The sequence below is a fragment of the Ascaphus truei genome, chromosome 2, assembly GCF_040206685.1.
Source record: "Ascaphus truei isolate aAscTru1 chromosome 2, aAscTru1.hap1, whole genome shotgun sequence".
Lineage (NCBI taxonomy): Eukaryota > Metazoa > Chordata > Amphibia > Anura > Ascaphidae > Ascaphus > Ascaphus truei.
Window position 1 is genome coordinate 137,633,897 of NC_134484.1, and position 17,117 is coordinate 137,651,013.

Genomic DNA, 17,117 nt, shown 5'->3' on the forward strand with positions numbered 1-17,117 from the left:
AAGGGGGGGGAATGGAGGGAAAGGGGGGGGAGAATGGAGGGAAAGGGGGGGGGAGAATGGAGGGAAGGGGGGGGGAGAATGGAGGGAAGGGGGGGGGGAGAATGGGAGGGATGAGGGGGGAAATAATGGAGGGAAGGGGGGGGAGGGAATGGGGACACACACACAGACCAGAGAGAGAGAGAGACAGATATGGCAGGGGCAGTGGCAGTGTGGGGGGGGGTTTCTTAACCCTTTTGCTGTCAGAGCAGCCAGCATCAGATTTCAAAGCAGCGAAAGAGTGAAACATGAGAGAGCAGTAAGAACAGGATGGGTAGGAAGGTGTCCTGGATAAATAAACACACTAGCTATTTACATTTAGTGGCCCTTTTTATGATGTTACCAAGTACCTTTTTATTCCTGTACTCATTGCTTTCCTTAAAGTAAAAAGAACATGTTCTAACAATCTCCTATCTTGCTTTTGATAGCAGAGACACACACACACTCTGCTATCTGCTCTGCTATCCAAAACACAAATCCACGTAGCCTCCTTTTGTAGAGGAGACCTATCCAAATCACCCACGCGGGGACCCACTTTAACCTGGTCTTTGGCAACACACTTTAAATAAGCGACGCATGGTGGACCTTGCTGGAGTGTCTTGTAGCACTACATAGTGGGGAACTATGTGTCATTCTTATGTTCAAGTAAACTTCTTCTAAATGCCCTAGTAGTTTTTCCCACATCGATTTGTGGGCATGAACATCTTAAAATATAAACCACACCTTTTGAGCAAATATTGTTTTTTTTTTTTGTTTTGTTTTTTTAAATTTAGGAACCTAAGGAACTGTATGATGAAACAAAATGTGTCCCCATTTCAAAGCTCGACAGACATGTGACGATCAGCACTGTTAAAAAATATATTGAAGATGAAATGGCCAGGTATGAAAGAAATAATGGCATATAAAGTATACAGCGTTTACAATTTGCCTTTTCAAACGATGACATTTTCTCACCTTAGATTACCTGACAGATTATCTCTAACATGGCCAGAAGGAGATGTTTTGGAGCAGGATGGCGAGAAGGATCCTGGAACACCCATAGGTAAAATGAATTAAATTACCGGCGTGCACGCTTTCCCCACTCGGCGCAGAGAAATGCACTGCTAACCGTTTCTGACCATTTACACTGTAGAGAATTCAGGCTAAAATGTAATCTGTATAAGCAAAAGTGGGTGGGGGGGGGGGTGGGGGTCTGGGCGAATCCACATAATGGACGGATTTTACTTTAATTGTGTTTAATAGTTTCTGGTTTCAGTAGAAGCCTTCATCTTCTGTAATTGACATTGAAAACTATAAATGCATGTTATGCATTTATTAATTTTGCTCGTTTGTGCGCAGGGGCATTAAGGATTGAAATTTTGAACAAGAAAGGAGAACCGATGCAGAAACTTCCGGGGACAAGCCATGGAGGGTCAAAAAAGCTCCTGGTTGAGCTCAAGGTTATTTTGAAGTGTGAGTGTGCATATTACATAAGCAAATTTGCTGCAGTAATTTATGTAATTACTGGCTGTGTGTGTATAGCACTCGGCATGGGTTATCAGATGCTCAATTAACGTTTGCATCAAGCTAATTGATCCATTATAGGAGCACTGACCGTCACTTGACTTTTGGATAAGTAGAAATCACATGACCATGGGTGTTCACTCCCCCCCCCCTCGTTCAATGCTGCAAATGAATGGGAAGCCCCTCAAACCATGTGTCCATTATTATATATTCTTGAATACCATGTCATTTCCCTTACTTCCTTCTGATCTCAAACTTTACCCTGGGAAAAAGGAGCACCAGGGAACAGCACTATACCACATATCTGGGTTTATCAGTTAACTTAAATCGACCATGATTTAAAAAAACTCCACATACTTTCTTAATAGAAGAATTTAAAGAAGGATCTAGAAAAAAGCCCTACAATGCATCAAAGCGTCAGAAGACCTAAGGAACATAATGCAATGGATGGAGAAGCATGTGCAGGGATCTCAGCCACGCCCTTTGTAGGGAGACATAATGGCAAGAATAGTCTTTAGACGTCTATTTTGTTGGGTGTATCTTCTCTTGGGAGCAGGTAATGGATCCAGATTGAATGCAGAAACAAGAAGAAAAACATATAGTGTAGGATGTTTTAAACATATGACACAATCCGGTTGATGGGGTTCTATGATGTTTACACTCACATTTTAGCTATCTTGAGCTTTGTTCATACAACATGAATGGTGCGAAAGAAACGGTCACTCTGCCTTATCCTTGCTTCAGGTCTGCTTCTTCATAGAGGCAGGCAGAAAAAAAAGCACATTGTGCTGTCTGTTCCATTTTGGAATATAACATGCAGAAAGGGTACTCACCTTTTCATTGTGATGATTCAAAGCGTACATGCACATATTTTACTGTGTGCTTTTTGCTGCATGGACATTTTCTCCCTGAAGCGCCCTGTGCGTGAAACGCGTTAGCGAATTTTCCAGGACTTTGTTCATATGTTTTTAATTTAATAAATGTTTGATATAGTCGCATTAATCCACCGGTACACTTTTTTTCAGTTGTGCTTCGGCTTTTCTACTTTTGAAATTTTTCTAAACAGAATAGCAGAATTACGAAAAAGCATGTTTTTGGCCTATTTGAAGGACCAGAAAAGTAAAATACCTATGGTTTTACTAGCACTGTAGACCAAGATAATAGTTCAAGAAGCATACCTAGCAAAGAACCACTGTTAGAAGGTGAAGGCACATTCAGCCAGGGCATTGGCCACAAATTGTGAAGAGCGGTTCTATGTGTCCCTTGTAGAATTATGCAAAGTGGTAACCACGTTAACACTATATATTTATTAAGCTTTTCTTCAGAGAAATTTGGCAGGGAAATTCTATAATCTGCCATTTGGTATTGGTGGTTGCAGGAGAGAAAAATAGAAATTTGTTCTTACGGATTTCATTTATTTTTGCTTTGACCATTGATGAAATTGTATGACTGGGGTCTCCAGATGAGCTTGGATAGATAACTGAAGGCTAGAGGGGACAATGCGTTATAGTTCAGTATACTACTAAAAACGTAATTGTATCTGACATAAAGCTGGGTGAAGCAGCCCCCATGGTCACGTGCTTTCATGGTTTCAACTATTTTGTTTTGTTTTGGTTCTCAAAGCATTCTGGGATTTTTAGCCTATTTTGTCTACTGAGATAAAAAAAACTCATCTGAAGCAGCCTGGCCCCCTGGCCTGTGTCTCATTGGCAGCCCTAGTTAGGGCACTCATTTTGCAGTCTTAGAGAATTTATTATGGAGTAATGTTTACAGAAACAAGACTACTATATTACTAATATTACCATGTTCAGGATTATAGTACAGCACTCATCATATGACATTTTTGACAATATCAATGCATTGCAAGTGCACCTGTAAGAAGGGGATCCTTGCAATAAATAGAGAATGAGACGGTGTTAATTGAAGAATTTTTAAGTACATTTTCCCTTCTATTCCTTTATTGAAGCATCAAGTGGGGATAAAGAAATAATTTCCCACATCAGTCAACATGGTGGAAAATGGCCTTACTGGTTTAAAAAAATGGGTGAGTCTAAATCTTTAAATGTTTAACTCTTTTCTTTGTAATAAAACCGGTTTTAGTTTTTATATGCTATAATATTGCTTTCTCCATTTGGTTCCATCTTAGAAAACATCACCAAGATTGGGGACTATTCCTTGAAACTCCAGGTCGTGTTAAATGAAAGTAATGCTGACACTTACGCAGGAAGACCTCTGCCGTGTAAAATGCTGCGGTTTAAGGTTGTGGGTGAGTTTGTGATCATCTAAATTTCTATAACTCTCATTGTTTTTCTTTTATTGTTCCTTTCATCTACACTTTTTTTTGTTTCTTTATCTTAACTTTTTTTTTAAGCTTCCGACTTTCAATAATAGAGGAATTTGACATGTCTGTGTATGTATATAATGAGTATTATGTGGCTGAAGGAATTACCCTTTTTGTGTTGTTTGTGACACAAATGGTTATAATTTATTTGTAACCTGATTTATTACTTTTTATTTTTTCTATTACTAGAGGGTAAACCAGTTAGATTTTCAGTGGGTCTTTTGGATCCTCCATTTCGGGTTGGCGTTCCTTTCAACATCCCCCTGGACTTGCAAGATGAATTTGGTCACTCTACTCCGCCTGTGACGGACATTACACCAGTTCTTGAAGCCAGGTAATCCTTAAAGTTCTCTCTCCTTTTCAGAGTAAATATTCTACCTGTTGTTGCTATGCTCACAAATGCTTTTATTTGAGACATAGACAGCTACAAATGTTATGCGCTTAGTGTGTTTTATACTGTATATAGCAGGTTGAACCAGTGAATGAACGTAAGCAGGAATGACCCATCCACAACTTATCTTGTGTGTAATTTCAAAAGAACTTCGTATAGTCGCACGGTAACTGCCATTACTTGGTTAGATAAAAACCACCCATCATGTCCTTATCCTGCATACCACAGTACAGTGGCAGCTACTGATGGCTTCTAAGTGAGTGCAACATAGAACATCACTCACTCCCACTCTAGGTGTAGCCATCCTGCTTGTAGACTTCCTCTCTATAAATAGATTTAGTCCTCTTTTAACGTGTGTGTGTGTGTGTGTCACTACTTCATTGTGTAGTTTCACAAACAAACATTGTAGAAGAAATATGTTTTGCATTTTGTAATGCATGCATGAAAATACATCCATAATGGTTTGTTAAACCATTTAAGTGTCAGAAAGCAGGGGTAACTCTGAAACACTCTAGACAACTATTAAAATGTGTGTGTGTGTGTGTGTGTGTGTGTGTGTGTGTGTGTGTGTGTGTGTGTGTGTGTGTGTGTGTGTGTGTGTGTGTGTATAGCGCCATCACTGTGAACAGCACTTCACAGCAGTAATAGGCATACCAAAATATGACACATAATGGGAATAAACACTTTAAACATAAAGGTAAACATGAGGAAAAGGAGTCCCTGCCCTGAAGAGCTTACAATGTAAGCGGTACAGTATGTAGTGAGAACTTATGTAGATAGTAAGAAGGGGTGTTATGTGCATATACAAGGGTCAAGTGCTTTGGAGCTGCTGAAATACTTGGTTAAAGAAGTCGGTTTTGAGACAGGTTTTGAGTGGGGAGAGAAGGTGCTTGGCAGATATTGAGGAATTGGTGGCAAGGGTTTGGACACTAAGCGAGTTAACAGAAGACGTTCTTGAGCAGAATGCAAGGGCCGAGCAGGAATATAACAAGAAATTAGGGCTGAGATATATGATGGGGCAGAGTAGTGTATAGCCTTACAAAAATAGAAGGTGAGTTGTGCAAGTAATACAGGATTTAATGGGAAGCCAGGAGAGCAGCAGAGACAGATTTAGAAATGAGTCATGCGATTCTAGCAGCAGCGTTTAGTATAAATTGGAGGGGAGACAGGTGAAAAGCAGGATGGACAGACAGAAGGTTACAAAGGTCAAGAGAGAGAATGGGGGAATGAGTTGTTTTTAGCAGTAGTGACTGACAAAAGGGCATATCTTTGCACTGTTACGGAGCAAAAATTAATAGATTTTAGCATCTTTATAATTGCAAGGAAAATTTGAGGAAGTAGTCCAATGTGACACCTAGGCAGCGTGCATGTGATACTGAGCCCTCCAGGATATTCAGGAGACTAATTTAAAGTCTTTGTTTTGAACAGTGGGTATAAGGTCTGGTATTGAAAAGTAAATATTGTCAGCATAGAGGTGATATTTGAACCCAAATGATGTGATAAGGTCACGTAGAGAGAGAGCGTAGCGAGATGTCCCAGGACAGACCCTTGTGAATATATATAAAAAATAGGGCATCCAGAATGTACTATAAAGCTTGAAAACAATATAGAAACAATGAGAGTGCACAGAGAATGCAATAACTAAAACCAGGAGCTATTGTTACTGAACTTTTTTTGTTTTAAAAATGTAAAAAATAATATATTTAAGACATTTTAAATCAAATGTGGGATGTCGGTGACCCGTGTATATCATAGATAGTTAGAGCAAGGGACCGTTATAAAAAATATTGTACTTTTCTGCCAACTTGATGATTTCAATGTTTGTATCTATCCTTGTTTCATCCAGTGGCCTTACAGTACAGTATGAAGAGTTAATTACGGACTCTGGCTTCTTCATCAAGGGTGTAGTTGCTAAAGGACTTGTGAACAACTGCCAAGGCAAGGTGAGCCGTGTGTGGGGTTTTAAATGAGGAACTAATTGTGTTCATTAATTGTTATTCAGAATTATCATATTTATTCACCATTTTACTAAAACTATTCGTCAGAATATAATGGCTTATTATGTATATAAACATTTTTTTTTTTTACGTTGTTCAAAAGGAGTCTTGGGGATTGAACATAACCCATCATAAATCTGATCCTTTAATCTCATTAGGAAAATATTTGGATGGTTTAAAAAAAAAAAATTTGCCGTCAGCAAAAACACGTTGACAAGCTGTTTTATGTTCTGTGTTTTCAGGGTACATATATATATATATATACTCAGAATTGTATGTACAAATATGTCATAAAGCAACATAAGCTGTTTATACATTTGGTTTTGAAACGGTTTAATAAATAACAAAATAACAAAATTTGAGGCACTTCAAATGTTTAATAAATAAATTCAAACGTATATTGTCTGTGTATGTGAAGTCGGGTCTGGATCCCCAGGACTAGCATTAGTATTTCACAAGCTGTGCAGAGGACAAAATGGATAACTGGATTTATAAAATGGTCATGGCTCGTGTGACTACACAAACGTGTGTTTTTACTTGACACCATGATTGGTTAAAGCTATGTGATTCATTATGGTGGCTGTATCTATTTTTTTTCCTTACAATGACACCGGTTTTAATACCTATAGCGGGGGTTCTCCACTCCAGTCGCCCAGATCCACCAACGGGTCAGGTTTTCTGGATATCCCTGCTTCAGGTAGATGTGAGAAAAGCAGAGCACTACAAAATGTAATGGCTTCATCAATAAAGCGCTATGGCGTGAAATGTGTAGGTGGCGGGCTACACGTGTCTGTTTTTTAATGTGATCCAATAAATGTTTATTTTTATGGGGAACGCACTTCTCTGTATTCTTTTTTTTCACTTGCCCTTTTTGTAGTGCTCTCTCTTTTTCTCACATCATATACCTTTATTAAAGCGGATTGCACACACAGAACCCCAGGACGCATAGGATTGAAGTTTTGATGCTGCACTATTTAAGCGAATCCTCCTTTGATCAAACAGTATACAGGCATACCCTGCATTAACGTGCGCAATGGGTCCATTATCCATTCAGTAATGGCCAGACATTTTGGGCACCCTACCAAGTTTTTCAGCCAATCAGTTTTTTATTCTTATATACATGGAGTGAGAGTGGCTCTCAGACAGGGGAGGTGGCACCAGCACGAGCAAGAGGAGGCACCAGCAAGACACTGGCCCCTCCCCCTGCCTGCACAGAGCTCTGCACAGGAGAACACTGAGGAGAAGTGTGTGTGTGTCTGTGTCCAGAGGGTGGGGGGCTGCATTGTGTGATTATGTATAGAGGGGGCCTGTGGTGTGTATAATAGTGGCGGCGGATCTGCAGAGCAAAGGTGTTTATCTTCTTCTTTTTTTTTTTTTTTTTTTAAATCATTTTTAAAAATGTGTTTTTTTTTTGTTTTTTTTTACTTTTAGCCTGTACTAGTAATAATCCCATCAGAACAGGACATTATTGGCTAGTAATGCCCTGTTCTTTGGGGATTATTACTTAATTGTAAGCTAAACTGTTAGAAATTCCGGGCATTGTTGAAATCTCTTATTGGACAACATTTCGGGCATTAAGTTTAAGTTTTTAAGCCAATCAACTTTGAGTTCTCATATATACCGAGTGAGAGCAGCTCTCAGACAGGGGAGGTGATTGGACAGAAGGCACCAGCAACGCACTGACTCCTGTCCCACCCTGCCTTTAGTGAGCTCTGCATAGGAGACACTGAGGAGAAAGGTGTGTGTGTGTGTGTGTGTGTGTGTGTGTGTGTGTGTACAGAGGGGGTCTGCATTGTGTGCAGGGGGGAATCGGCAAGGGGGCTGCATTGTGTGGACGTGCGTATAGAGGGACTTGAGTGTATTTACAATTTCGATTTATTAAACAAGTACAGTAAAAGCACAAGAAAATTTAGCATATCATGTTGATAAAAAAAATCTATGTCTGTACAAAAGTCCATCTTTTTAATTAAAAATATTTACAAAAAAGCCTATATTTAGCCCCTCAGAACAGGGCATTACTGGCCAATAATGCCCTGGCTCGGTTAAAGTCCCTCGGCTTCGCCTCGGACCTTCAACTCTTCCAGCCAAGGCAATATTGACCACTAATGCCTTGTTCTTCAGGGATTATTACTTAATTCGCTCTTTTAATCATTTTCTTTTTCAATAGAATTTCACGCTGAAGGTGATCCTGCCTGGTTTAAAAGAGGATTCTCAGATTCTCAAGATAAGGTTATTACCTGGTGAGTACATTGTGTGTGTGTGTGTGTGTGTGGGTGTGTGTGTGTGTATGTGTGTTTCATGTCGTTTCAAGATAATTCATAGGTCTATAGTGTATGACACTGCAGTCTGCTTACAATTTGGCTGCTCACATGTGATAATGTATGAAAAGATGCAATTGTTCTCCATGATACTGTGCCAAGCATGCTTATAAAGTGCTTCTACATTCACATATCGCAGCAGACAATGTTAGAATACATCTCAGTTGCTGTGCACTGATATATGAATATGTAAGTGCTATAAGTGTATGTATGGCACAGTATCCTGAGGTGCAGCTGCAAATCTCTTTGGGACCAGAGGGATCCTTGGACAGCGGGGAACCACAGATAACCTCTGAGGGACCCCTTGAGTCAGGTAGGGTTAAAAAATAGTTATTATTTTGACAGGGGCTTTCTGCTTTAATGTTCCACCTTAAAGATACTGTGGTCTTGCATAGTTGGCTCATATAATTGAAATAGTAGTTTTATTGTTATGTGGTATGTTCTCACCAACTGTAAAGTTTTATTTTGAGATGTAGTAGTTCAATCAACACAGCCTTAATTTAAACTATACCTGTTTGCATTGGAAGAATGGAAAGGTCGGTGTATACCTGGCATGTTACATTATTACACAGCAGGATGTTCATAACGCATTATTCGTGCTTCTCGAAATCTGCACCGCCAAAAAGATCATTTTCTAATGACTAAGAATTAACTTTCAGAAGAGATTATGTGAATGGCTGGGTAGTGTTTTAACTTACAGTTGCTTGTGAAATGATTGACTGGGAAAATTTGGGATGCCTATTTATTATCTCATGTTATCTTTCCTGTTTCGGTTTTATATTTCTTAATTGAACTGCTACTGGTATGTACAGCGCTAGAAAATAATGTATTTGAGTAGCTAATGTAAAGTTATGCATATGTGTAATTATACAAAAACAATTAACATCTGAAATGGGCTATGTGATTTGTAAATGTATGGGGTTATTCACCAAACTGTGATAGCCATCAGTGATCAATACAGGCTGTTCACCTAACCACCATCTCGAGTACTGAATAACGCGTGTGCACTGTAACGTGTGCCACTAATGGTGTTTGTGATTCATAGGTTGCGCTTATAGTGCCTGGCGCCGCGACGTCGCTCCAAAACAAATACATTGACTCCACAGAAAGCGCAACGGCGACCACATGTGACTGTCTCTAAACCAATCAGAGACCGTGGCCCGCCCCCTTTCTTGATGTCACTGGCCTTGTCGCCAGCGGCGTCGCTTAAAATCAAATTATAACTTTCGCCGACGGGTGACGTCATCGGTCGCGTCGCCGGTACTTTAAGCGCGCCCTTATAAGCCCCCTTCAGGTATGAATGATTGTTTTCCAACTCCCCTCACAGGACCGCCGCAGCTGCTGAAGGTGAAGCCAATATCTGATGTTCTCGTTATAGAGAATGGAAATGCTTTTCCTTTCCAGATTGAAGTCTTGGATGAAGCAGGAAATGTAACCGCTCAACCAAAACTAATTGTTCAGTGCAAGGTGAATTCCTTTACCACATTGGCACACACTGAAAGTAGCAATGTTTTGTGACCATTTTAGTATAAAAGAAAACATGTAATATGGTGCAGTAGGATGAAATACAGCCGTGTGTGACATGCAGGAAATGTCCTATGAATGTAACTGCGTAAATTACTTTGCTTTGGTTATATACAGCTCAACCCCCTTATAACGCTATGCTTGGGGTCCAAAAAATCACATCGCGTTATAAGCGGATCGCGTTAGAAATAATGTACAATTGTATGCGTTGTACAATACAGTATTTAAGACATCAATAATCGTGTTGTAAAGTATTCATACATACGATAAATTGGGAGCCACGCGTGCATCGCGCTATAAGCGGATTCGCGTTGTAACGGATCGCGCTATAACGGGGTTGAGCTGTAATTTGTAATCCTACCCATCTAAAGTGTGCTTGTAAATATAGTATGCATGTTATTTTCTCTATAATAAAGCCCATGGGGAATCCCAGAACCAAACTTCTTATAGTGACTTCCCCTGTGCACCATCGCACTCATCATTACATATTTTTCTACCACCTCTTAATTTTTTTCCCCTTGATGTCCTTTGCCACTTGTTAAATGTAACTGCTCCTATCAACAGAGAGGTTCCATAAAAGCATCAGCGGCATGTATTTATTTATTGTGCATGTTTACTCTTAAACTTGTTGCTGTGCTAATTTGTAAATAAAAATAAGACTACATTTTGCTAAAGTATAATCCAGACTGAAATTATTAATGATAAAACGCAGCATAGCGCTAAAACAAAATACGAGTAGGAAATCCATGTGTATTAACTGTTTTGTCTTTGGCCAGCAGAAGACGCATTATTAAGGCCTGGGTCCCGCTGCTTCCGGCGGTCTGTGCGGCCGCGCGGCAGCGGACCACCTGCCCCTTTCCTGTAATGTGGAGGTCCCCGCTGGCTCCTTACTACTTGGCTGACTGCGTGCTGTGACGCGTCAGCCGGCCGATGCTGCAAGCTCCTAGTGATTTGCAGCTCTGACGCGGCTGTCAGCCAAGGAGGGGAGGGAAGGAGCTAGATGGGAGGCGGCTTGGGAGGGGAGCAGGGAAGGAGCTGCGGGGAAAAAGTGTGTTGTGTGTATGTGTTGTGTGTGGGGGTGGTGGTGGGGGGGTGGACGGCACCACGATCTTCACGAAGTTTTACCACGCCCACTCCCGCCCTGCTCCGGCTCCCTACAGACCGCGTATCGCGGTCAATTGCCTGTCAGCGCGCCGCCTGTCTGCAGTGCGGGCGCGCTGACTGAGGGAGCGGGGCCTTAGCCTAAATGCAGAACATTCTGCTTCTGTCTGTCCTTTTATTCCCTTTTGCACAGCACCAACAATTCTGTCGGGCTGGATGTAGTTTAAATATCCTGGCTAACCATCTGCTTTGACAGGCACCAATAAAAGCTTATTACATTATAATTTATTATTTTATTTTTTTTCATGCATGTGAAAGCAAACTTCTTGTCTTGATACACAGACCCCTTATATTGTGTGTAAATTCAATTCCAAAATATTGATATTTGCCGTTTTGAAAAGTTTTTCTGTTTGGGAGATTCATGAACTCACATTTAAGTACTTGTTGGTTATACATTATAAACCATCCAGTGGCTTTCACAAAACTATGACTAGCATAAAAATGGCATTGTCAAAATTAGGATACAAACTGCATGTTGATGCTCTTATACATATGTATGTGCGATATGAAATATGTTTTCCCTTTCAATAGGATCACATTTGGTAGGTTTTGAAAGAAAATAAGTTTTTCTCCTGACCCGTTTTGCTTGATATTTTTCACTTGCGTAACTAACAAGCCCCAAATTAATAGGAAAATGTTACTCCAACTATGACTGCCAAGTCTTGGACCAGGATGTTATTCTTCACCTAGTTTGCAGAGCGTATTATTCAAGAGTTCCAATTATCTAAAAATTGAGGGGTTGCAACAGAGATCGCTGCTGACTTCTGCTTCCCTTTAGACCAGGGGTAGTCAACTCCAGTCCTCAAGGGCCACCAACATGCCAGGTTTTTAGGGTATCTGCTTCAGCGCAGGTAGCTGTTAACGACAGCCATCTGTGCTGAAGCAGGGATATCCTGAAAACCTAACCTGTTGGTGGCCCTTGAGGACTGGTGTTGCCCACCTCTGCTTGAGACAAAACTGCTCTCCTGCATTCAATTGATGTTGTTTTTAATCATATCATTTTACCCTTTGCACCCCAAATGTAGTTTTCAGGGGCTCCAAATCTTCCAGTCTACACTCTGGACTGCAGCAACACAGGATCTGGCATGTTGACTGGGCCAGATGTCCATGTTCAGAGCATAAAGTTGGTCCAGTTGTTGAAAGCAAAGATTCAAATACCCGTAAGTACCAATCGCTTGTTTTACTTCTGGTGTAGGGTGTTGATAACGAAAGAAATAAAGTGTCAGTTTGAGATTTTAGGAATGTGGGTGCAAAGCGGGTTTCAAAAGGATTTGTTGTACTTGACATGAAGAAACATTTCATTTGTACTATCCTATCCCCACTATACCTGCTTGGATTGGTATGCAGTCATTTACTTGTACCTGTTTTCCAGCCGCAAATGGTAATGGACCGGGTGTGATTTGAGTATATTTCATTTGCACTTGGAGATACCATTAATGTGATGAGAAACCTAGTAATTGTATTATTGGCAAAAGAAAAACATAGTGGTTGTAAATTGACTAAATCACACTTTTGAATGTTTTATTGAAGTCTACCTTTTATGAATCTACATATTTCGTGTGAAACGATCAAGCTGGTTTTTTTTTTGTTTAAATATAATTTGAATTGTTAAATCCCCAAATATGTAATGAAAATGGATATGCTAAAGTTAAAACCAGGTGATTTTATTAAGTTCATAACAAAAATCGGACATTAAAGGGACCTGCTATTTTTTATATAAGAATGTAAATGATATAAATCCTTTTTGATCCCTGTTCAATGGGTTATTTTTTTTTATTGTATTCAACTGAACAAGGACTTTATTTTTTTTATTGGCACAGAGCTGCTACAGTCTCTTCTGTTTAGGGCAAAGGGGAATGGATGCAAGATCATGTGATTTGCTTTGTGCCCTAAACCTTTTATTATTATTATTTATATTTAACCCGGGAGACACTGGTTCCAAAAAATATCTGTAAATAAAAAGTAAATCCCTTACTGGTGCTTAAAAATATGATCACCACGCACTTCGGTGTTTTTTTTTATAGATATTTGACATTTTAGCCACTACTTGCTTAAAACAGCAATCCTGCTTCCCTTTAGTTTTTTAGAGTTGTAGGATTGAAGCAGGGGGGGTCTCCAGACCTGGACTACGTTAATTTCAGCTCCGAAGACCCCCTACTTCCCAATATACTCCGGTTGCGGTTGGTGGAGTTTTAAATGTTACCCAATAGGAAGTCGTGATGTCATCCCTTGCGGCTTCCTATTGGCCCACACGACCTAGTCATTGAATCCTGCAGCGCTGCTACCGGCACCACCTATAGAGGTAAGTATCTCGGGAAGCAGGGGGTCCCCGGAGCTGAAATGAACATGGTTCAACTCCAGAGACCCCCCTGCTTCTCAGCCAGGTGGTAGGTAGGTGCAAAAACATTTTTTGGTAGAGCGCATATACTCTTTAAGCCTTGTAAATCAATAACACTAAAATGTAAGTGGTAATACGTGCTGCCTAGTTCCACATGGACTGTGTTTCAGCAATAGGTACATACTTTTGGCCTAAAAGATAAAGAGCTTGCTCTACGTTGTCTGCAGATAGTGTCCATTCCAATGCAGAAAGGAGTGGAGGTACTATGGGTGGCTATAACATGATATATGTTTTTTTAATTTATTTTGTCTGACAGAGTTGCATAGAAGTACCAGCTGTGGAAAAGACCATAAAACTTCAACCTAGCACCCATGTAGCCAAACTTCAGATCTTAAATGTGGATGGTCAAAAAGCTATTCAAATTAAACACCAGGATGAGATTGAATGGGTTGCAGGAGACGTCATGCAAAATCTTATCTTCCAAATGTACGATGAGGGGGATCGAGAAGTGCTAATCACTGCAGCTCTTGCTGAAAAAGTCAAGGTACATGTCAAACTGTTTTTGTTTTTTTCTTTTCAGAACAATAAATTGGCAAGCACTCGCCTTTCAGAGGCCCCAAAGAAACAAAGGCAGACAAATAGTTGCATTGTGGCCCAGATTCAATAAGCTCTTAGCCTATTTAATGTGACGTTGGAACTGCAAAGATATAAAGCTCAAAAAAACCAAAGCATCCAATAGTGTTGCACTTTTTAATATATGCAATCGAAATAATGAAAATCTATATGCACTCACAGACATATGTCTGGAAATATGTGCATCAAATAAGCGGCTGGTTTAGCATTTCAATTGCATATATTAAAATATACTACACTTACTGGATGCTTTGTTTTTTTTTGAGCTTTATATCTCTGCCGTTCTGAATCCAATAGTGGGAGGTGGTAAAGCCCCTCCCGTCTAAAGCAGCACCTGAAGTCATCATGAGAGACTAACCTTGATTTTGCTACAATTTTGACTTTTACATTTCTTTTGAATTGATTAATTCCCGACCCCGGGACTATTTCCAATCCGAGTTATTAAAACTCTGTGATACCCATGCTGCACTACACAGAATAAAGGTACAGGGGGGCCCACCTTCCGTGGGTAACAACCGATCTTATATCGCTCTACCATCTTAGGGATGGGTTGTGGAAAAGCTACAAAGTAACTGGCACTGTTAAGGATCTTAATAACTGCAGATGCCTGCGTAATATGTGCAGAAGGCAAACAAGGCATGCAAAAAAACAATATTACTCTGACAATCTTCACCAGAATAAATCAAATCCAGCGAACTTCTGGAAGGTTATCAACAATATATTCCAGCTTTCTAGCCATCAACAACCATGTAATATCATTAAGGAGGATATAAGGATATAAAAAAAATCTGTTTGCATTGTTTGTCAATTGTTTGCATTGTTTGTCAATTGTTTGCATTGTTTGTCAATTTAATCATTGTATCCGTTTTTAGATCATATCATTTTGTATTACAAAAATATGATAGCTCAATTTGTGTTTATATATTTTTTAATATATGCTTTTCGCATGTATCTTAAGTGTATCATTATAAGATGCTGAATGCTAGGAAGCATTTTACTATATACAGCTCAACTCCGTTATAGCGCGGTCCTCGGGGGCCACCCGATTCGACCGCGCTATAACTGGGGTCGCGCTAATTTAAAAAAAATTGGTCGCCGCGCCCGATTGGGAGGAGGGGGGAGGAGGTGGAGTGAGGCGCCGGCAGCCCTACATGTCCCCTAGCAGCATTCCCCACACTCCCCTCAGCAGCTCCGCACCATCCAACCACGGATACCCGCAACTATCCTCAAGCCCCCCACCCCACCACCACCTATTCCCACCCCCCAGCCTCGCACTGATCCCTGCACCGCCCCCCCCCCCCCCCAGTCTCACGCTGATCCCCGCACTGACTCCCCTGCCTCGTGCCAATCCCCCATCCTTGCACCGTTCCTCCCCCCCCAGCAACCCCACGATGCCCCCAAAGGTGGGCTGTGACATCAAAGGTAGGGGGGGTGGCTGTGTTCTGTGAGTGTGTGCAGTGTGCTGTGAGTGTATGCAGTGTTGTGTGTGCGTGTGCAGGGTGCTGTGAGTGTGTGCAGGGTGCTGTGGGTGTGTGTGCAGGGTGCTGTGGGTGTGTGTGCAGGGTGCTGTGGGTGTGTGTGCAGGGTGCTGTGAGTGTGTGTGCAGGGTGCTGTGAGTGTGTGTGCAGGGTGCTGTGAGTGTGTGTGCAGGGTGCTGTGAGTGTGTGTGCAGGGTGCTGTGAGTGTGTGTGCAGGGTGCTGTGAGTGTGTGTGCAGGGTGCTGTGAGTGTGTGTGCAGGGTGCTGAGTGTGTGTAGGGTGCTGTGTGTGTGTGTGTGTGTGTGTGTGTGTGTGTGTGTGTGTGTAGGGTGCTGTGTGTGTGTGTGTGTGTGTGTAGGGTGCTGTGAGTGTGTGTGTGTAGGGTGCTGTGAGTGTGTGTGTGTGTAGGGTGCTGTGAGTGTGTGTGCAGGGTGCTGTGAGTGTGTGTGCAGGGTGCTGTGAGTGTGTGTGCAGGGTGCTGTGAGTGTGTGTGCAGGGTGCTGTGAGTGTGTGCAGGGTGCTGTGAGTGTGTGCAGGGTGCTGGTGCTGTGTGTGTAGTGAGTGTGTTTTGGTTTTTTTTTAATTCGGGGTCCATGCTGAAACCGCGTACGGGGTTGAGCTGTATATTTTTAATTTGTTTAATTTATGCCTATTTATAACGATTATAAACTGGTAAATATTTTACAGAAATCTTTTTGCTCATGTAGGTTACAGGATGGTGAACATTATTAATATATAATGTATGTAGTTGCGATAGAAAATGAGGAAAGAAAGTTCATTTTCACTTTATCATTTTACATAAATTGCCTTATTTTTAACATTTGGAGAAAAATGTGACCAGAAAACAATAAGCCACGGGGAGTAATAAAACATGCGGAATCTGATTAAAAGAAAACAATATTTGTCCTAGTACAGAGTACAGTTGTTTATACCTTTTCAATTATTATGCATCAGTGCTTCATCTCGAGCTTCTTTTTGTTTGGCATTGTTACTTAGGTTAACTGGATACCCAAAGTTTTCAAGGAGAACTTGGTTAAAGGACTTTTACCTGATGTTCAAGTTCCAACTTCAGTGAAGGATGTCCGATACTGCCAAGTGTCTTATCACGATTATCACATATCTTTGGAAAGTGCTTTCACAATCAAGTACGTGTTATTATATTAGAACACATTTACTAGTTCCCGGTGACAGTTTGGTTCATTTAAAAATGTCATCTCTATTTGCTGAATGGTAGAAAATGTTTTACCGCATCTGAGATCTTTCATTTTATTGCAATTTTAGTATATGTTTGTGCGTTGGACTGTACCTACACCAGCAAAAAATGACTGAAGTCACTGAGAAACAAAAGCAAAAGCTCACTATTTATTTATTTATTTATTTTAATCCTTAGTTCAAAA

The 17,117-nt window shown here is 40.7% G+C and overlaps 1 protein-coding gene across 3 annotated transcripts in view; it reads left to right on the forward strand.

Annotated features, from left to right (window-relative positions):
- The window catches only part of SMCHD1 (structural maintenance of chromosomes flexible hinge domain containing 1), a 130,062-nt gene that overhangs the window by 64,176 nt on the left and 48,769 nt on the right, over positions 1-17,117 (forward strand). For all 3 annotated transcript variants that reach the window (XM_075585265.1, XM_075585263.1, XM_075585266.1), the window contains exons 15-26: positions 810-916; positions 996-1,078; positions 1,375-1,488; positions 3,506-3,583; positions 3,686-3,805; positions 4,070-4,214; positions 6,118-6,214; positions 8,436-8,508; positions 9,914-10,053; positions 12,297-12,431; positions 13,926-14,153; positions 16,717-16,865. In XM_075585265.1, coding sequence (XP_075441380.1) covers positions 810-916; positions 996-1,078; positions 1,375-1,488; positions 3,506-3,583; positions 3,686-3,805; positions 4,070-4,214; positions 6,118-6,214; positions 8,436-8,508; positions 9,914-10,053; positions 12,297-12,431; positions 13,926-14,153; positions 16,717-16,865 — 1,469 coding nt within the window. The remainder of the gene's footprint in view (positions 1-809; positions 917-995; positions 1,079-1,374; positions 1,489-3,505; positions 3,584-3,685; positions 3,806-4,069; positions 4,215-6,117; positions 6,215-8,435; positions 8,509-9,913; positions 10,054-12,296; positions 12,432-13,925; positions 14,154-16,716; positions 16,866-17,117) is intronic.